Raw genomic sequence first — 22428 nt, forward strand, 5'->3', positions numbered from 1 at the left:
CCCTTTGCATGGTCCTGCCCGGCTCTGCCCCAGGGGACAGGCAGAGTGCCTGCAAGCACTGCAGATTCAGACAGCTGCAGCTTCATCCAATAAAGCCCCTCTGCTAGATCAAACACCTGCTAAGAGTTCTGCCATTTCTCTGCTTCCAAAACAACAGATTTTTTTTCCATCTATTCCAGACGTCCTTTAATTTTAAAACTTTTCAGGTTTTTGAAACACCTACACAACCTGATTTAAGAAACACCTAAAAACTGGACCCTTTCAAGATCAAAGGCCTTCAAAAAGCCAATTTACCTAAAATCTCTAGTACTTTTGAAAGCTGTATAGTCTTTTTAAATTTTACAATCACAATCTGCTGAAAAAAAAGCGTGTTTGCTCAGAGTTCAGCCCCACAGCATGCGATGCATGCATCTTAAACTACTCCCAGAGATCCCCAACTCAAGTGTGACACCTTGTTTTCTTAACTGTGTCAAAAAGCTTCAGGTCTCATTTCTAGCTCCCCAACAAGAGCAGCTGATCTGCCAGCACACCTTGGATGATGTTGTGTAACAACAAAAAACTGGCCTAGGAAGGTCTGAAGAGATTTAATATGATGTTGTGAAAGGAAGGCAAAAGGGGGGTGGGGGTGGGGGGATAAAGATAGGCTCAAAAGGAGTTTATGAACATGACTCAAAATAGTTGCTTCCCTTAAAAAAGCCTCCCTCCAGCTTATCTGGGAATTGTTCTTTATGCAGCCAAGTGTATTTCAGATGCAAACTACTGTCATATCCAGTACTACATACGAAACTATGAACCATCCCAAAAGTCCAGGTCAGCGCTCTCAACCTTTTCCAATTTGCAGCCTTAATTCTTAACAGTAGTATTAGCTCTTCTGAATATCCAACATAAGCCTATTCACAACTGGCCAGCTTTTCTTAGTTATGTGGTGTGGATCCTTTGCAAATAAGTTCAGAGGCAGAAATCAGATTTAAAAATGCTGCTCTACACAGCTGAGTGACTTATGCAGAGGTGCAAGTATTTCTAATGAACATATTGCAATCACAATGCATTACACATTTATATAATTCGCATGATGTAAATCCAGAATTGCCTTTAACAAGTGTCATTGTCATTTGTATTAAGGACATTTAAATGACTTCACAAAGCTCAGATAATCCTGCTTACTCAAAAACTTTGGTGGCTAAGTGAAGTTGTCCTAAAATTTAAAAATACAGGAACAGAGGTAGTAAATAACTAAGGAAAATGGCAGCCCTGAAGTCCAGTGAAGTCCCAAATTACAAAACGACTCAAGTCTTCAAACTGGCGGTACAGCATTCACAGATGTAGTTTTCCCCACCACCTAGTAATGTCATGCTACGGAAGGACTAAATCTTAAGACAGGCAACCACATACATGGTGCTGCCTGCTACATGCCAGCAGCTACTCCAGATTTAGTGTTTGCGAAAGTCTGAGAGACAGAATAATCCTACTTAGTTCCGAGAGATCAAACAGGATTTGTAAAAGGGTAACATATCCACAGATTAGTGAAATGTTCTCAGTTTAAGTGTGGTCACTTTGCAATTATGTTTAGAAAGCATTTTCATCTGTAGATATAAAGAAAGTTTTTTTACCATGTCCAGAGACACTGAATTTACATGAAAAATATACACTCATATATGTGAATATATATGAAAAAAACTGGGAATGGTATTCATAAAACACCAATGCCCCCTTATCTATCCCTCATACAAATTTTGACTCGCTTACTGATACAGGAAGGTTCTCCCACAGCCACACACACTGTCAACAAAGGGAACACATCAACAGAGCACAGCATCTATTTCTTAGCAAAGAAAAGCCCATCAATATTCTCTAGTTATCGACTTTTCTAAACAAGTTTTTCTTCAGAAGGAAGAAAGTATTTAAAGATACTATCAAAATGCCAGTTGTTTAAGCAAAGTCCATGCTGATATTATCTTCAATTACTTCATAGTGCATCTAAAATGATGCACTGATGCAAGCGTCTTACAACCCAGCACACAGCTATATGCTGAACCATACCTGCAATTACAGCAATGAACAGTTCCGAAGAGCTTCCCAGAGCTTAACAATAGCTTACATATGAAACTTCCAAGTCTTTGCTCTGCCACTACTATGAAAACAGCAGTATCATGCAGCTCACAATGGAAAAGCCTCCACCCAAGGCAACTGTGAATGAACTGCTTCCAAAAGAAAATGCAGTCCACTTACACGACAGGAAAATACAGCTCAGTGGACTGAGCTGACTGTTTGCAGCATCAAACCATTGACATCTCCTGAAGGGCAGGAAGGGACCTTTCTGAAGGACCCTTCCCGAAGGACCCTTCTACCACGCTCTATTCCAAAAGCTGAAAACCAGCCACCTGCTAGTGGAGATCCTGGGAAAATACTATCTGAACAGCTACAGCAGACACAAACTTAATTATCAACCAGACAAGCATCATAAACAACCTAAATAGATGCACAGATGTTACTTCTGTGATAAGAACAGGGGCAGTTAGAGCTACAGAAAACTCTGGCTCTCATTCAGCTAACATAGGACAACTGCTGCTATCCTTGAATATTCACTCCCCTGCCCCATAAGTTTTTCACCCCATTGCAATTAAATATATTTAAACTCAGACACGGATATTTTAATACCCATCAAACTTCCTTATTTACAGCAACATCCTGTCCAATGTGTCTATAGAGTAAGGGCAGCCAGATCAAGTCAGCTGGCTGTCAAGATAAAAATCAATATATTCTTTATGTATATCCCACTATCCATGACTAAACATGACTGCAAGAGAAGAAAGTGCTCTTGAGTTTAGCTAATGATATAATCCCATACTGGAATACTTTGACCCAGTGGATAGCAATGCCTTAAGGGTACTGCGCTTGACTGAACTTCTCTTTCCTAAACTGAAGGTTAAACAAGCTCATAGAAACTGACTGGGCACCAGAACTCACTACCTGTTATAATGCTGCATTCCTTGCTCCGGGCTCTGACGGACCCTATTCAAACTCTGCCCATATGGCAGCTGTATTACTGCTCGCTGGCTTGTTCTGTAAATTCTTGGAAAAGTTTCAGTACAGACCTGAAATTAATACTGACAGTGACCAGGCACATCCTGTAACTGCATGCTTCACTGGGTGCTGAAATGAAGACCAATTCGTCTTGATAACTTCAGAGAAGAGAACAGCTAGTAACAAATCCCTGTATTTTCTACTGAAGATACTCGTCTATAATTTTCTTCCCAAGCATGCTTTATTTGCACATCCTACTTAAGAAAACTTCTCAGGGAACCTGATCCCCCTCTTACCTGAAACAAATAAATATTTTGTTTTTATAGCAATGCCTAGTCACACAGTGACAGGTCAAGGCTGAGTTAGTGTTTTCACTGTGCAACACATTCCTTGAGTCTTTTACAAACCTAACATAAATACTCACCAGGGACTATAACAGGCTTTATACACCCTCATTAGATGAACAGACAAGATTTTTTCCTTAAGACAGCTTTCACATCCTAGACTGAGTGCCTATAGTTCACTGGATTAAGGATCCTGTGTGGTTATTCGGGAAGCTGACCATTTAATCTCTACAATACTTTAGCTTGGGTTGGCTATCCTTCACCATAAGCCCAAACACTTCTGTGTCAACCCTTCTCAAAACCCACAGGCCTGTCAAGTCAACTCACTCACTTGAAGGTTGTTCCTCTCTAAATTGATTTCCATTCATTGTTGCGTATAGACCACTGCAATGTGGGTATATTAGACCATAAATACATGGTCGGACTGCTACAAAACTCACATACTTTCCTGAAACTATAATTTGAAAGTTTAGCCTTCATCAATTTAACTCTTTTTAAAATACAGGAAATTGCTATGGGATTAAATGTCTTTACTGTAATTACTGCAAGAGTTTGATCTGTATCCTATAGTTCGACCACCAGGTTGATCTAAATGTAGTTAGTCCCGACATAAGAACGTGTCCTGGTCATTTTCAGAAGACTGACTTAAGAATCTAAACAAACATATTTGGGCCCAAATTTGCAGTTCTACGAAACCATGATTTTTTTTACATCGGACTAAGACTGTCTATGTTCAATAAAGCACTGGTATAAGTTCCAAGAAGAAAAGAAGAACACCATCTACATCCCAAGGCAATTCACAGAACTGTTGGGAAGAATAACAGACAAACATTTTTAGTCGGTAAGCTAACACTCCACTATTTCTGTCCTTGTTATTTAAGCCTCTTGTTTCATCATCAGACATGAAGCTGTAAATGATCACCAGTGCTTCTCAAAGTAACAGTAGGTATTTTGCATTTTCTTCCAGAGGAAGAATATTCTCATTTCCTTTCCTCATCACCAGAAAAACCTGTACTGAGAGAAACAACACAGAAAATGCAATCCAAAAGACAAATTACTGATCTGACGTACCTAATGTAACAAAGTGGGTATGGAAAAGGGGTAATAACTCAAGTTGTGTTAAATGTTAATATAAAATGAGGTATCCTCTAAGAAAAATGTGAAAGATCTATCTTTACTTAAAAAAGATACATTTCAGAGTCTAAATTAACAGTTTCCCTTAAACCAACACAGATTAACTTGCTTGCAAGAAAGGAGAAAGCCCCTAACTTTATCAGGTGTGAATCTGGAAATACGCAAGCTGCCCAGGGTCAGTTTTAAATTACACAATTGTGATTTTGGCATTTGAGCTTTTATCAGTTACTTTTGAGAAGGAAAAACAAGAAAAGAAAAAAACACCAAAACCCCCATGTTTTAGCCACAATACTTTGGCTTGATTCTCCCTTTATCTTCTTTGGGATACACTCCTCCCTTCACAAATCCAAGTCCAAGCAGCAGTTTCTTTTAAGCTGCAAACTAAGACTAGAGATAGCAAGCTCACGCAGTTTACACACAGTTACCTTATTCTATACCAGCAAACAAGCCTCAAAGCTGCAGGCAGTAAACACGATCAGAACCAACCCTGGACCAACAGCTATAGCAGGATTCTAGAGCTCAAAATTATACCGCCCCCCCCCCCCCCCCCAAGTGCACAAACACTAAATGCAAGTGTACTAAACACCTGAATGGAAGGGCTGGTACTGCTGTTACCAAAACCCTAATGTTTATTTCCTTTACATATTGGGAATGAGAGTGCTTCTTAGTATCCGTGTAGATTTTCCAAAAATGGGTTTACCATAAGATCAATAATGAGTCTTATTGTAAGATTCTGTCCTGTACAGAATGTTTATGATACATCTTCACACTTGATGGAAAAAAAACTCAGAAAACTGCCAAATTACCAGGCTAAGATTAGCACCTCACTTCCACAGTTACATTCTGAAGTGATGTATCTGGCAAAGAATAGGAAAAGCATGAAACAATATAAGATGAGACATCATCTGACTCAGTCATAGGATATAAAAAAAGAGGGTATGTTGGTTAGTACTTCCACTGTTTTATAAGATTTTATTAATCTTTAATTTACAATAAAGAATACAACATAGATATGATTCCATCACTAAAAATAACTGCATGAACGCTACGGCTTCCCAGAAAGTTTCAACATAACCCAGAGATACAAAGTTACGTTTGTTTGTAAACTGGTTCTACCACCTCTCATTTCTTCAAGACTAAGCCTTAATGGAAACAAAAACCAGACCAAAACAAAAACCACTTTCTGAAGTTAAGCTTCCACTTTTATAACTGATTTCTTCCAAATATCAGCCTAGTAAACTAAGATTCATAGGCTTTTAAAGCATAAAAATACCCTTTAAAAACAACCACCAAAACCCTCAAGAAGCCGAGTCTTGTCAAAGGATTAGCCTTTTTTAAAAAGGCTAAAGAGAATCATTTCAGCCTCGATTTACATAATGTTATTTTTTCAACTAGTTAGCTTATATAATTCCTTGGAATGCCCAGGAGTTTTAAAACAATTAAAGATACAAGCTAGTAATCAATATCAGTTTGCAGCTTTTCTGCAAGTCTTTCATGTCCAGACAAGTATTGAAAAACCCCAGCTCAAGTCAAAGGGCATCACTAAGCAACAGTAGGTATTAGTCACATTGCTCTCCAAGAAGCACTTCCAACTCAAGCCAGATGCAAGTTCGTGAGCATTAGGATTAGCCTACCTAAGTTTCACAAGTGTAAGACATTATACCTCTCAGAGCAAAAATTAAAAGAACATTTATCAGAAACAAGTCATCTTCTCAATCATTCCCATGTAACAATCTCCATACATTCAACACCACCCAGAGATCTTGATCACAGTCTCATGCTGTTAAACAAAAGCACTCTGCTGGAATTGGCTGACACTGAGGAACCCTGTGCCTACTGGCTGAGAAATAAATACCCATGACTTCAGGGGAAAGTCACCATCTCATGTTTAACACATTCCTCAGGCTGCTGCTTGGTATCAGAGATGAGCTAAAACTTGCTGCCACATACACAATCTGTCCTGCTCCACCTCTGCTTCCCCTTGCACCAACTCAAGGCACAGCTGACTTTTCGATGTGCCAGTTCAGGCAGCTACATCAGTAGAAAACCATTCACTTCTTTCTGGATGGTCAGGGTAAGTTTTTGAAAGAAAGTCAAGTTAATGTTTACCTCTGCCAAAGAGGCCCTTCCCTGACGTCCCCCAAGTCATGACGACACCAACTTACTGAGCTGGCTTTGATGCTCACACAGGCAATAAGGCAGTTCTGCAGGCACGCCTGGCAGAAAACACAAGAACTCAACAAAAAGGACATTTCCTGACAGTTTAGCAAGTTGACTCACTGAGTTGGGCCAGTTATTGCCAAACCTGCTGCTAGGAAGAGCGAAGGACTGCATGAGCAACTGCTTCTTTCAGTGGGCACTCCCTGATCCATCAGGTGTGCTGCAACATGAAATCGTGACAAGCTGCATGGCTAGGATAGAGACCAACAGCTGGTGGAAAATGCTACCAGTTACTAGAAAGAAAACTCCAGATCAACAACTGGAAACCAGGATACAGTTGAAGGATATACTTGAAACAAAACTGTATAACCAAGAACAGTTTTCAGTAACTGTTTCATGAGAATTTATCCTACATCCTGCCACTAGCCAGAATATCTAGTACTCGCACAGCTTAATAACAGCTCTTCAAAGAAATTTTTCTTTGATGGAAGTTGTTCAGATCATGCCCTTTCTGGAAGAAGTATTCTGACGAGTCAGTACAAAAGTACATAGTTCAATCCACATTCTCTTTCCTTTGGGTTAATATTTTTAATTTTGGTAAAATGAAACAATCCCAAGTCATTCTCTCATACTTGGAGGCTGGAAAAAGGGATAGCAAAAACTGTCTTTGAGTTAAAAAAAACTATACGTTAGAATAACAACTAAAAAATACTGTGGGTAAGGCTAAGTTCATTCAAGTGACTTTAACTACAAGATGACTGTTAAACCAATTTAAACTGAGAAAACACTTTCTAAAATTCCACATTTAAGTAAGACTTTGAAAAAGCAATTTACAAAAGAAGACAGTGTAAAAAATTTACTTCTTTTCATCTTTGTAATCCACAAAAAGCCTCATTTTTGGAAGCTAAAGTGGACCACTTACTTAGTAAAGGCTTAGTCAGCATCAAACCTATGGAAGTGATTAAAACATTTTCACTCTTAGGAGTGTAGTAAAAATAAAAATAGCCAACACTTATTAAAAACTGACATAAAAGCAAACATATCACCAGTGAATTGGTGGTATGTTTCCACATGCCAAATTTGTTTAAAAGGTATCTGGGATGATTTTACATCAAAATACAGCATGTTAGGTCCATATAGAATGAGTCCCTTTCTAAACGGCTAGCTTCTTCCCCGAGAAGGTTGTAAATGGAAAGCAGGTAACCTCATGCAAGGAACCAGTCTCCCAGCAGAGGTCTAAACTAAGAGGATTACAGGGTCAAAATTCCAGCAGATGGAGAAAGGTTTTATCTGCACATTAAAGAGGCATAGGAACTCTTAGATAACAATTTAATTATAGAAAAAAGAACAGTTTCTCAGGCACTCAGACTTGCGAGTTGAAATTCTTCACTTTGTTTTCATACTTGCAAATGTCTACACTGCAATCAGCTGCTCAGCAGAATATATTAACACATGCAGAGCTCCGTCCTGCTGCAGCTAGAACACTTCCCGTACCTTCCAGGCAGGAGAAATGGAGGCAGAGTGTTTTGACAAACTACTAGCCTAATTAAAGATGATGAAAGCAAGATGTCCGGGTTGAAAGCTGTATCTCAAAGAACTAGGGAATGTCATGAGAGCAAAATGCTCACTATGAGGCACTTGCACCCTTCTACTGTTTTATAAAAAAAGCAGAATTCAGCTGGGCAGGAGAGAGATGGGTAACAGTTCTTCTTATGTAACTATCAGCTACTTTATTTCATCTTATGTAACACAAATCCACATAATAATCTTTTCACAGCATCAGTCGATGGTTTTGTTTAAAGAAGCATTAAGCTAGTTCTGTTTTCCTTCTGTTACCTTTTTCAAGTCGCATCCAAACTCTGTAGGCCTGTGTGAAAAGTCAGTTAATAAAGCAGCACAGATAACATCTGAATGCTCTCTCACCAATGAGAGACAGCTACATATGGGATATTTCATCTTGGAAAGAAAGTATGGAAAAGTTCAGGTATTTCTTCTAGCCTTTCCCCACTTTACAACTGGTATTGCATAATCAAGTAAGGTATTTAGATATAGTGTAAAAGCAGCAGTCATTCTGTCCAGAATCTTCTCCTCCAGTGACTTCCCAGCTGAACAAACCTATATATAAAACCAACCAGGAACAACAGGAAATAGCACCATAAGGATTATATAAGATTATGAGACACTATTATTAAGATATATTTTTGCTGACAGAAATGTCTTAGCTTTGTTTAAGTAAGTGCTTTTACTCTGACATTTACATCACTAGCATGTGCCTATTATTACTAACAACGCTCAGGCAAGATGCAGATTTTCATTCTGGGCTTCAATACATGAAAAATAAGTGTCTTAGGTGATCAGTGAACTACTCTAACTGCAGGAACTTCACAGTTTACTCAAACGTGGTAAAAAATATTTTTAGTCATCAAAATATACCAGCATAGTAATGTACTGTTCACAGTCAACAGGAAATAAGGAACATCTAGGAAAAAACCAGAATTGTACTGTAACACTCATATATTCTTCCAACCCTTCCATACAGATGGTAAGCTAAATTACCATACCCTTGGTCAGGCAAACTTATCATTTAAGCATTCTATAAAAACTAGAACGGTTTCTCCTAATGAACTCGGTAAAAATCACTGATTAATCCACTTGGATAACCAGATAACAATTCTCAAACTGAAATGTACTGTGCAAGATAAAAAATGGCACTGTGATAATCCCTGGTGCAACAGTTGCTGCAATAAGAGAAAAATTTTAAAATTAAAAGGAAGTCAAAAAACTTTATTCACACCAGAAATGCAGACTTCAATGGAATTTTCCTTTATCAAAATAACCCCATTATGGTTACTTACATCTTTGCTGTAAGAGAACTGTACAATATATATATATATATAAATATATATATAAAAAAAAATCAACTTTTGTGCTTCCTTAATATTAATCATCATCTTCTTCCTCTTCATCGCTGATCACGTATTTCTTATGCTTCTTACTTGCTTTGTCATCATCCTCTGCTTTTCTCTTTCCAGAAGGCTCACCTTCCTAAAGGCAAAAAAGGACAAAAATAAACCAACATACTCCAAGCTAAACTAAAAAACTCAGAAGAACAACAAAAAGACCTCAAAGTCTTTTTTTGTAAGAAAAGCAAAATTATTAGTTCCAGTTTTTCCATTTCATGCTACTGTAATGCAGGACTGCTTACGTATCAGTAGTTCTGTCAACATTGCTACCAGTCTCAAACCTCAACCTGAGAGGGTCCATGATATAGCTGCAGATCCATTTACCTCAATGGACATGCAACCATACCTGCTTCAAACCGAACTATGGCATAGAAGTAATTTATGTCTTAATCTGGATTTATGGCATGTGCAATACCATTCTCTCAACATGCAGAAGCTTCCCTTCAGGGAGCCTGCGTAGCTTTGCCAGGTTTTCTGACTATTGACACTCGTATGCCCTAAATTAGAGCTACTGAAGCAAAGAAGAAATTCAGTAAGTGGGTAGGCATTTTGTTTGTTTGTTCATTTAAAAAAAAAACCCACAAAACAACCACCTAAACCACTCTCTGGCATAAAGGAGAAAGACTGATGAGAAACCACTAGTACCGAGAATCAGCACCACAGTTTACAGTCCAAGAAATAGAATAGTTTAGAAGGCTTCAGAGTTGGTCAAAGGAACTCAAATAATTTAGTTAATTACCTGCTTGCAAGCAATACCATAATGATTTTTACAGGCTAGATGCCTAATTTTTAGCACCTGAATATAGAGTCAACATGTTTGTTTTTATTCCATGTTCATTTACACAAGTTCAGTTTAAATTATCCTTCCAAACAACATTTTAAATCAGAATGCTATGAAAATGTTTAATCAAACTACAAATCACTAGTTGTTAATGCAAAACTTACCAATTTTGACATGAAGAACAAGTGGTAACTCAATTATTGTTTAAAAAGAAGAGTATCTTTACAAATACCCTCAGGTCTAAGTAACCTCATCCCTTTTTCCATTTGTTGGTTTTGTTTTTGCTTTCGGGGATTTTTTTTGTTTTTGTTTTGGTTTAAGCAACACATATTACTTGATTTTAAGCAGCAGCAAAGATTGAGTTTCAGAACTTTAATGAATTATTAGAGTTTCAGAACTATAATGATTAATTTTTTATTCAAAGCATTTTATTCTATATTAACATGTTAAGTTAGCACAGAGAGAATCTCAGTTAGGAAGGAATTTTAAGCATGGGAAACAAATTAGTAAGGGTGGGAATCTCAATGACAGCTTCTTCCTCATAACAAGCATTCTCTTGTAATCTAGCTAGGCTATTGTTAAATGATTCATCTTTTTGTTTAGCAGAATATCCCCATTAACTACAGTAACAGTAAAACTACTTGCCACGTGGTGATAATAATTATTATTAATAACAGATTGACATTTTCAATAATGGTAACAAATTGTTATCAGAACAAAGATTTGTGCTGTGTTGTTGACTGACAGCACATAAAAGCAAGTCTGTGTACAAGGAAGGCCGTGTTTCACATATGCAGGTACATATTACAAATACCATACTTCCTACGTGGTGCCTGAAAGTAAGCAGTTATACATCACTGTTTTTCTTCCGTAATGCTGTAGCACCCCTCCGTGGCCCTGATGGGAATGTTACCTTTAAATCATATAATTTTAAAATGGAGGCTATCGTTCCTCAAGCAGCAGAGAAATGCTGTTGACTAGACCTTTTCTTCTGAGACTGGAATTGCAAAGCCCTGACATTGCTATATCATGAACTAGCAACTAGTAGTGTCTTATAAATAAACAATTCAATTTCTACTAACAAACACTAACAGAGCTCACAAAATTACAGTTTTGTATACATGCCTCACTATGGCTCTCTCCAGGATTACTGTCCTATTTTCTGAAATATTACATTTTCCTTAACGTATAATAAAAAGCCAGAATCTATGTCTTTAAAACTAATTTTTATTTCTGCTTCATATTACAATCCTATTACTGTAAATACTCAGCTGACAGTGTAAGAGGAGTAGCATCACAGCAGCAAGAACATGCATCCAGAATGTAATAAGCTAAAACAGTCTGGGACATAGGACATGCCTCCTGAGAAGTTTACAGGAAGTACAGTACAGAAATGAAAATGAGAGCAAACTTAGTCCTTCAAAAATTAAGATTTCTTGCATTATAGAGGTATGTGTCATACTGAAAACTATGTCCTACATCCTATATTGGTCATTTAAACACAACTTCGGAATTTCAGCAGCTGTGATTACAGAACTCTGACATGCAGTCATTCACTAGGATGACACATAGCAAGCTATGCTGCACAACTACTCTTTTTAAGAAGAAAAGGATGTTTTACTATGGAAGCCTCTAAAATTCAAGAATCAGGTTCTAGCCATTTCAGCAGCTATTAGAGTAGCATGCTAGATATGACTGTAGGAAATGAACTGAAAGAAATCTTAGGGCAATCTTTAAAATAATTTACAGTTAAAATAATCTCTTAAAGGAAAAGGTGACGTAAAGCATTAAAAAATATTCCATAAGCTTACACTGACCTACTCAAACTTCCTTTTTTAAACTTCTGCTTGATATTCTATGCATAAACTTCTAAATAAAATATAATTTACAGTAAAACAGGACAGGAAGATTAATCAAACTAGCATGCCAGTGTGAAAACACCTCTCTCAACCTACAAAGTAGTAATAAGAACCTATTGAGCTAAGTTAGTTTGTATTTATTATTCTGCCACATAAGCGAAGGTGGCTATCAGCAGAACTCAGGTGTGACCAAACTACCACTCCTAAGTCGTACCTGGCTTGAGACAAATATAAGCACAGCTGCAACTCGGGGCTGCACTATATTGATCAACAGCAAGACTACAGTAATGCAGAACTGGTGATGTCTAAATGAAAGCAAACTAATGTGCTACTAAAACCAAGTAGGCCAAACACCTGACCAACCCAATTCCCTCTTGAACAGGGCAGTGGGAAGCCAGGGAGCCAGCGTGAATTACCATTTGTCATTAATTCCAAAATCCCCTCTTCTTTCAGCTTCCCAAGGTACACAGTAAATATCCTACGGCTCTTTCCCACAGAAGCATTTTACAGTGAGGAGCAAGGGTCAGGAAAATAGACTACACAGGTATAGCTGATATAGGACAGAGTCCACGTACTTCCTGGTTCCACTTCCACCACTGGATGAAAATAGTGAAGTTTTAATCTCAGAAATGGTATCTGTCAATTTTGAAAAGCATTACACTGCAGTGCTGTAGCAGAAGTGGTGACATAACTTGAAACAAACTAAACCTCAAGATGTGATACACACAAAGATTCATTTGCTTATACCCAGCAGTGATAAATTACGAACCAGTAAAACACAATTTTAGAAGAGGAAACAGCATTACTGCTGTAGCTAACAGTTAACTAGATCATGGCCTAATGTTTAGGATGATGCTTGGGTGATGGATAACGTCTATTTAGCAATGGACATTAATGCTTTTTAACTGAGTTTTTTAACTCTTCTATTTAAAAACAGCAGAAATACTATGTGAAAATGCTTCTGCTATTTCTATAATAAACAGGAGAGGACCATGTAACTTGGGAGACAACACTGCCCTAGGATTCCAATATTAAGTCTTACTCCTTGCATAATTTTGGTAAAGTCATTTTACATAACTGTATAATTTTTCCATCTTTAAACCAGCAATAATAATAGTGACCTCCTTTGGGAATCACTCATGTCTATGAACTAAAGTAGTGCATAAGAAATTGGTGATTAGTGACCATGGAAAGCACGCCAAGTTAAATACATTCATCACGGCATAAATGAAACTACGAAAGTCTCAGCTTTAAAAACTAGATTTAGTGCAGGAAATGTTCCTGACTGAAAATGAGTTGCTTAAGAACAAAACCCTTTTCTTACCTCATCACTAGTAAGTTTCTTTGCCTTGAGTAGTCTTTGTGTTTTATCTTCATCTGAGCCTTCGTCACTGTCAGAAGAGTAGATTCTAGCACGTTCCTCTACAGAGAAAAATGAAAAGACAAATACTTACTTTTATCTGAAACTGGTGAGGAAGACAGAATATTAAAAATAATTCTCTTATATTTAGTCCCACAAAAAGCTGGCAGAATCTAACTCCAGAGTAAACAAAAACTTATACGAACTGAATTCATGTCTCCTCATGTATCAAGTCAAGTGGCAAAATAAAATACAATCTTACCAGGACTCTCCTGTGAAATTATTCCATCTGAATCACACAGGCCCTACTTACGTGCTGTTAAGGTTTATTAGTTTATTATTACCTCTGATGCCACCTTTGTATCTGTTTTTGATAGCTGCTAGACTGATTGCATCATCTCCCTCATCCTCTTCATCATAGCGATCGGGTTCTAAATAATTTGCACTCAGACCACGCTGATGCTGCTTCTCCCGCATTCTTCGCTGCTGAGATTCTCTACGAATTGAAGCTCTTAATCTCTCCTCTTCTTTCTGTCCAAAGAAAGAAGCAATATATAAAGATTGAGGAGGAAAAACAAACAAACAAAAATACCCAAACCAACTCAACAGCACCTTGTATTCTACTGTAGCTTTTGAAATAATTTCACAGCAGAATAAAGATTATACACATTCTGATTTTTTTTTGTAATCTGTACGGTTAAGCAAACCACACCCGTAGCTAACAACTCTTGTCTAACTCCAGAATACGCTCTGTTTTTCATAAAGTCATAACATGTTCAGCTATATTACAGTTGTGATTTTTTAGATTAAATCAGAACATAAAAGAGTTCCACACCACAATACCTTAATCATTTCTGTGCGCTGAGACTCTGGATCACGACCTGCCATTGGCAAAATACGAATTTTCTGGGTCTTTGAACACCTATCTGCCAGAGACAGAGTCATCTTCCTGTGAGTGGCACTGTCTGTAGAGTGTGGCCTGTTAAAAAATTGCAATGGATTAAGTAATTCTTCAAGGGACGTACCCATTTTTGAAGGGCAACAGTAGGGCCTGCATACTTAAGATTTCAAAGATTGATCTGCACAAAAGTAAAAGCATAATCATAATCTTTTTTTTTTTTTTTTTTAGATTTATTTAGGTGCATTGTAACAGCCACCAGAGATATCAATTCCTCTCTCAGCAAACCAACTGTAGTCCATTACAAACCTAAATAATCATCTTCACATTTCACATCAATATCCCAAGACTTAATCATCATCTTGATAGCAACTTTTCATCAGAAGAAAGGTTAATTTCAGGCAATATTAATATTCTTCCTGATTCAGATGAGGAATTGCACTTAAAAATGCGAATTAAAATATATACATAAAAAAATACATGTAGCCTACATATAGCAGTGAATGGCATATTAACCTTTCAAACTGAGACACCTGATTTAGGAAGAATCTTACTGAAATACTAACTTTGGGAAGTAGCACATTCTTATTAAACATTTAAGCTCTGAGTGTTTATGAGTTGGTATCTCTAACCTTTGTGTACTAGTTACAACACTTAATTGCAAAAGTAGTATCAACATTTGCTATAGAATAGCATGTTTACCTGAAGGTTAACTTTGTCTTGAAAACAGCTTGTCCTTGTAGACCTGTCCCTTGTCTGATAAACAAATGGTTGTGATCTCCCTGTAGTGGTGCCTTGTACACATCGAAGACCTCATTGCCCAAGTGGAGAGACATGCTTCAAAGAGATTCATATATCAGTTATTTGATAGAGCTACTACAACCTATTTTTTGCTTCATTTATAAATGGAGAAAGCAGTCACATTTCCTTTCTATATATAGCTGACAATTATATTTCAATCCAAACTAAGCAGAGCATAAAATTTTCAAAGCACTGAGACTGAAATAATTTCTGCTGTGCAGAACTGACATCAAAGTTTGTTGACCTTCCAATTTTGCACGCCATGGCATTTCACTGTAAGAACAACTGTATTCCTTCAATAACAAAAAATCCAAACTAACCTTCCATCTGACCATTTGACTATTCGTGCATTACTTTCTCTGATCTCATTCCCTTCCTCATCACGTCGCATCCGCCATCGTATTGTGTTTTCTACCTGTGGGGAAAAAAAACCCAAACCACTTTTCTAACTCATAGTAAGGAATACTGTGGTAAAATATACTCTGTATAGGTCAAGAATTACAGTTAGAAAGGCTAGATAATTTGCTGCATGATGCAAAGAAATGAAGGTGAAAGGTATTGCTTTTATGGGTGAAATGCAGCTGTCAAGCTTTTTTTTTTTTTTACTTTATTAGTAAAATGAATCAACTTTCCTCAGTGCTGAACTGGTCCACACTTTCATAATCTGAACCACAACTCAAAAAAACATTCTAAAATACCTGAAATAGACTTTGAAGAAATGTGGCTAGATGATTGTAAAAGAGAAAAGGGAAATTAACATTATACCTTAAGCTTTAACCTAGTTCTACCCTCTTCATCAAGCATCTCCTCATCTTCAAATTCATCTTCATAATACTGGGGATCAAAAGGTCTGCAATAAATTATATAATACAGTCTTTATTCTTCTAAAAATTAATCCAGATTAGAGTTGTGCAACATAACAGGTGCTTGAACAGTTTAAATTATACAGTGCACACAACAGTAGGCACTGCAGCTGTGAGACAGCCATTTCTGCAGTAATGTAATTTACTGCACTGATTCTACACCACAGGAGGCCTACCCAAGTGCCTTCACTACCATCGATTACAGCCACTTTAACATTCAGACCCTCTAAATGGCTCTAGCTAAAGAAAGCAAGTCTGCCTCAGAAAATACTGCTTCCTTAGTATCAGGATGATGAGGTCAGGGTTAAGTCTGGAACAAAACATATACAATATTGTACAGAGAAAATAAAGAAAAATTATCATCTTATAAGTGTAGTGAATTAGGGATTTTCTAAGAGCACAATCATGGTAATTTTTTTTATTGAATCTCAAAACCAACCAAAGGGAAAGGAAGATGAGATTGTTTTTCCTCTCTTCCTTCAAAAAACCTGACAACTAGGGTGGGAGTGAGTGGGGGAAGGCCATTCCCTAGCCTCCTTCCTAATAGTTTCCAGGCTGCTGCAAGGGAATGAAGCGCTAAACAGACTCTGCTACTGTACAATTCTATTTTCAGTCCTGTCTGACCCACAAAGATCCCCAGGACTTCTCTCACGGATTACAGGCACTAACCAGATTCTTAACAGTTCTCTCCCGAAACAGATTATAGCATGAAAGCCAGGAAGAATTATTTAACTAACATGTAACAGAAACAATGCTACACTGCCAGCTAACAAAACAGTATTAAACAATGCAATAAAGTTGCTTAACAAAACCCTCGAAGAGACGGATTTAGCAGCAATTTGCTAGAAGTGCTGAAGGTAGGCTTTAGGACCAAACCTAACATCACAAACAACTCTAATAATTTATTTTGTTTCTCCTTATGAATTCCAGAAAATTTCTTTAGCTTGGGTTACGTAAATAGGAAAATGAGTAACCAGCCTCTTCATAAATAGTACATTTAGCACACAAATTGAAAAGGGCTTATTCCAAAATTCGACATGATTTTTTTATCACTCAAAGTGCATAAAGATACCGTGCATTTGGCTTTCACACCTCTGAGAGCCTGAACCTGTGTTTAAAATTCAACTGATAGCACGTGCTTTCAATTAAATTATATTTTTGTTTGTTTTTAAAGACGAAAAGGTTTTCAACCAAGCTGAAACCCAAGGTCATAGGAAAATTACTCAGCACGTGATTAGATAACAACAATAAGTATTACTATTGACTGATCACAACCAAAAGTGCATCTTAATGTCAACCATGTTAAATATGGCCAACATATTTAATTGTATTACTAAAACAAAAGCAATATAGGGAAATGCTAAAAACCCTTATCATGTATTTAACATGCAGTTACCTGGGCTCCACACTAAGGAAGTTGGGCAGCTTCACAAAATACAAATCATTGCCCAAGTCTGTGTTTACTTTTGGTATTTCTACCTCTATTCTAGTTTCTGGAATAGGCTCTTCTTCCTGCTGTTCTTGACTCAGTCCATTCTCATCCTAATGAAAAAAGCAGAATAGGAGCATATGTGAAAAACATCTGTCTGGCTACTGTTGCTCTAACAAGCACATTTTGCTTAAAGAAACATCATCCATACGCAAAGGGAGAGATCAGGAAGCTTTGGGTAAAAGAACTTGCACATTTTCAGTGTGTCATGGTTTAACCACAGCCAGCAACTAAGCACCACGCAGCTGCTCACTCACTTGCCCCCCACCCAGTGGGACGGGGGAGGGAATCGGGGGGGGGAAGTAAAAAAAAAAAAAAGTAAAACTTGTGGGTTAAGAACAGTTTAATAGAACAGAAAACAATATTGATAATGGTAACACTAATAAAATGACAATAGTAATAATAAAAGGATTGGAATATGCAAGTGATGCACAATGCAATTGCTCACCACCCACCGACCGATGATGCCCAGTTAGTCCCTGAGCGGTGATCCCGCCCCCCCAGGCCAACTCCCCCCAGTTTATATACTGGGCATGATATCACATGGTGTGGAAAATTCCTTTGGCAAGTTTGGTTCAGCTGCCCTGGCTGTGTCCCCTCACAACTTCTTGTGCCCCTCCAGCCTTCTCGCTGGCTGGCCATGAGAAGATGAAGAATCCTTGGCTTAGTATAAACACTTAACAACAATTGAAAATGTCAGTGTGTTATCAACATTCTTCTCATATCCAACTCAAAACATAGCACTGTACCAGCTACTAGGAAGACAATTAACTCTATCCCAGCTGAAACCAGGACACAGTGAAGGCAATTCAATTCAGCATTTCCATATGCCACTTAGAGTGTTTTCAAATACCAGTGCAAACTCAAGAGACCAAAGACAGCAAGGTGACAGCAAAGCAGCTGACATACAGTTTTCAGCTAAGCACTGGAGAGTAAATGGGGGACAACTTTTCCCAGAAAAAAATAATAAATTTATGTATTAACACCAAGACCCAAAATGAAAATATTTGTCAAATAGCTGTATTAAGGTACCAAACATAGCTATGACTTTGTATTTTACTTGATGACAACCAAAACTACTCATTATATTTCTTTCAAGTACAAAAAGCAGAGCAGGGATGGGTGAAGGCAGATAAACAAATCCATCTGATATTGCTATGTATAAAACTTTAGTAATTCTTTTAGCTAGGGCAAAATTATCTGTAATGTTTACTTAACACCATGACTCTTTTTTTTTCTTCACTAAAATATTATCAAACTCAATCAGTGTTCTACATTTCAGAGTGGAATAGAATGTTAATAATTTCAAAAGTCAAGTCTACTCACAATGGGCTGTCCTGGAGTTGGTGGCTTGTCTTCTCCATCACTCCCCGAGGAAATGTCATCTGCACCTCCAAACAGATCCATGACATCTGTGTGCTCTTGAGCAGAAAAATTACTATTTTAAAATACGCATATATGCACACACACACCCCTACATGCAAGCACATTCACAGAAAAAAGATTAACACATCCTTCACTTCTATTACCACTTAAAATCACCTACAAAGGTTAAAAATTGCAAAGGTTTATGAAGCATACATTATTCTCTTTTTGCATGTAGTTTTAAGCTAAGGATTCAAGGTATGTTCTCCTGGAAAGGTTCTGTCAAATAAGAGAATCTAGCTGAAAAATGGCAATGGAAGAATTAAGAGTGTAAGACCATCCTTTACTCAAGTAAACAACTTAAATATACGTAAACAGCAACTGCATTACGTATTTTGGAGGTTTTACTTCTCAGAAGAATCAACATGTCTTTCTCGGGCAGCTAAACGCCACAAAAACCAGCAGAGGTTCTCTGGGCTGCTCTGATTAGAGGCACCATTTCTTAACATCTTTCAGTAAAAATGTGTGAAGCAACATTCACAAAAGACAAGCTCTCTCTCTCATGGAGGAAACTGAAAAACTGATAAAGCTAACTAGAGATAATCAGCAGAAATACAGCACGTACTTCCCCACACAGAATTCTTGCTGTGCTGTTTTGTTATTTTCATGGCACTACAGTTACACCATATAGCAAGCGCTATCAATTTTATCTAGTTCTGTAGCAGATAAATGGTGTGCTTAAGATGAGGATTAAATGAACCAAAGAGCCGCAAAACAACGCCACCATTTACCTTTCTGTCCTTCTGTCTCACTGTCCACTTCTGAATCTGATGCAATTGGTTTCTTCCGCTTCATTCGCAGAACTTCATCTTCGCTATCACTGCCCCTTGCAGACTCTATTAAGGAACATAATTATTCTTAGCAAACCCAAAATTTTGTTCCACATATTTTAAAAATTCCTTTGTATTAATAAGTTGATCCAGATGAATAGGAATTTAAGTGCTGCATAAAAAAACTGTTATAAAGATGACTACAGTTGAAAGCTACATGATTAATTCCTTTACATTGAAGCCTGAATCTTTTCCGGCCAATATAAACAAAACAACAAAGAAATCAAACCAGAAGCAAATCATTATTACTGTATTCACTTGTACCAGATTTATGCTCTTGGTCCTCCTCATCAGAGTGCTGGGCCCTTTCTTCATCATCCGAGTTCTGCATCTTTTCCTCATCAGAAGGCTGGGCCCTTTCATCATCATCCGAGTTCTGCATCTTCTCCTCGTCTGAGGCCTGCGGCCTCTCCTCATCATCGGAATTCTGCATTTTCTCCTCATCCGAGTTCTGGAGTCTTTCCTCATCATCAGATATCTGTGGCCTTTCATCTTCATCAGAGTTCTGCACTTTTTCCTCATCATCAGAGTTCTGCTGTCTCTCCTCATCATCAGAGTTCTGCTGTCTCTCCTCATCATCTGACTGATCGCTTTTGTCCTCCTTGCCCCACTTCTCATCCTCTGAATGTGCTTTTTCAGAACCATCTCCCTCTGAATGATGACTGCCTTCATCTGACCCATGCCCGTGATCATCCTCCTCGTCGTCATGAGCAGCTTCTGAAACACTATGCTGGTCCATGTCTGACTGATCATTATCTTCATGCTCAGAATGTCCTGAAGCTTCAGAGCGATTGTAGGATCTTTCAGAGTGGTTGTCACTCCCCGTGTGATGGGATGCCCCTTCATCCTCACTATCGTCTCCAAATAACTCCTTATTACTAGGTTTTATTGCCTCTCTGTCATCATCCTGGTCACTGTCGCTTCCAGAAGCATTACTACCAGAGCCAGCATTCTCCTGATCGGAATCAGATTCAGATCCAGAATCGGAATCTGCAAAACAAATGTCACACTTTCAAGAGTTAAAATGTCCCTACAAGAATGCATGTAAGATGATGGGCATTGCTTTAAAAAAAGCCAAAACAAAAAAAAACAACCCACAACCAAAAACCAAACCCACCCCCAAAACCCAGAGAGAAAACCTACAGAGAGCTGTAAGAAAGAACTATAAAAGTTACCTAGGACAATAAAATAAAATGTCTACTAATAAAGGCACGGCCAACGAAAGACACAATGAAAAACGATAGATGCCACAAAAAGTTTCAAACCACAAGGTATTATCTAAGATTCTAAAGTTGTAGAGAGAATAAGCAATTACACAAAAGTAAATAAAATCAAATCTAACGTAGCGCGGGCTTAAAATAGGTAAACGCATACATATGGCTTATGAGAGCCTACAAATCTAAAACTGTCGCCGTGTCTTTAATCCAAGTTAGCCGTCTTATGTACCCTGACACGTTTGTTACAACGGAGCTACTCCTAAATGCCGGGGTTGGTGAATGCCGTTTGAAGCAGGAAAAGAAAAAGGAGCATCTGCCATGAAAAATAATTTGCAGTCACTGAGACAAGCACTTTCCAAACACGCAAATGACTTAAACCGGGAGGCGTCCCATCGTTCCCCACCAACCGAAATCCAAACAGCTCTAGGCAAGCTCACGACTCGGCGTCACCAGATTCAGAAGCACGCTTTGCTTTTGTTTCCCCTCACGAGTTTTCCACGGCTGCGGGGACGGGAGGCAGCCGCTACGAACCGCTTTTCCGCGGAGCCCCGGCTGCCCGCCCAGGCCCTTCTGCTTCAGCGCGCGGAAACGGACACCGCCCCCCGTGGGCGTTCCGAACCGCGGGGCAGCTGCACCCACGCCGTTCGCTTTGCTTTTAGGCCAGGGAAGCGGGGCTGCGAAGGAGGCCCGGGGCAGCGCCCGCCGCCTCAGCCGCGCCGCCGCCGCCGCCGCCGGGAGGCGGTGCGGTAACCCCTCACCCGCCCGCTGCCTCTCTCCCGCAGGCCTGCTCCCTCCCGGCGGCCGAGGGCTGCGGGCGGCGCCGCGCCCCGCACCTTTCTGCTCAGGCTCCGAGTCGGCGTCGCTGCCGAAGAGGTCCTCCATGTCGGCCATGGCGACAGAACGGCCCCGCCGCTGCCGCCCCACGGCCGCGCGCCCACGGCCACACCGCCGGCGCCGCTCGGTGACGCAACTACGGGGCGCCGCGCGGCCCCGCCGGGATAGGCGGAGGGGTGGGGGGGGTGTGGGAGGGGGGAGGGGGGGCACCTCCTCTTAAAGGGGCCGCGCCCCTCGGCAGTGGCCAAGGCGGGCGGGCGGCGTCCGTTAAAGGCGGGGAGCGGCGTCGCGAGACAGCAGCGAGGGCGGGCTCGGCCCCAGCTCCCAGCAGGCGGGCCGTCGGGGCCCCGCGCGCTCAACTGCAGACGACGACCCCGACCCGGGGCGGCCGCGTCTGCGGCCTCACCGCCGCCAAAGGCGGGCGGGCCTGGCCGGCCCCCCCCCCC

The 22428-nt window shown here is 39.3% G+C and overlaps 2 protein-coding genes across 3 annotated transcripts in view; both read right to left on the minus strand.

Moving 5' to 3' along the window:
* The window catches only part of MAPK6 (mitogen-activated protein kinase 6), an 88246-nt gene extending 85819 nt beyond the window's left edge, over positions 1 to 2427 (minus strand). For both annotated transcript variants that reach the window (XM_049813425.1, XM_049813423.1), the window contains exon 1: positions 2041 to 2427. The gene's annotated coding sequence lies outside the window, so the exon portion shown is untranslated. The remainder of the gene's footprint in view (positions 1 to 2040) is intronic.
* Positions 2428 to 5469: 3042 nt separating this feature from the next.
* On the minus strand, positions 5470 to 22096 carry LEO1 (LEO1 homolog, Paf1/RNA polymerase II complex component). The gene is made up of 12 exons (XM_049812661.1): positions 21982 to 22096; positions 20196 to 20921; positions 19833 to 19937; positions 19003 to 19097; positions 17584 to 17729; positions 16090 to 16174; positions 15645 to 15739; positions 15226 to 15360; positions 14469 to 14604; positions 13970 to 14156; positions 13590 to 13687; positions 5470 to 9707 (listed from the first exon to the last, which is right to left on the minus strand). The coding sequence occupies exons 1-12, from the start codon at positions 22037 to 22039 to the stop codon at positions 9603 to 9605; spliced, it is 1971 nt and encodes a 656-aa protein (XP_049668618.1). The 5' UTR covers positions 22040 to 22096; the 3' UTR covers positions 5470 to 9602.
* Between the last annotated feature and the right edge of the window lie 332 nt (positions 22097 to 22428).

Source organism: Accipiter gentilis, chromosome 10, assembly GCF_929443795.1.
Source record: "Accipiter gentilis chromosome 10, bAccGen1.1, whole genome shotgun sequence".
Classification (NCBI taxonomy): Eukaryota; Metazoa; Chordata; class Aves; order Accipitriformes; family Accipitridae; genus Astur; species Astur gentilis.

Excerpts from the sequence above, each read along its gene's own strand:
- LEO1 (XM_049812661.1), bottom strand. The coding sequence starts at position 22,039 with ATGGCCGACATGGAGGACCTCTTCGGCAGCGACGCCGACTCGGAGCCT. Across the intron at positions 14,605-15,225 it reads AAGACAAAGTTAACCTTCAG|GCCACACTCTACAGACAGTG; the intron begins GTAAACATGCTA and ends ATTTTTTAACAG. Across the intron at positions 14,157-14,468 it reads AGCGCACAGAAATGATTAAG|AAAGAAGAGGAGAGATTAAG; the intron begins GTATTGTGGTGT and ends TTCTTTGGACAG.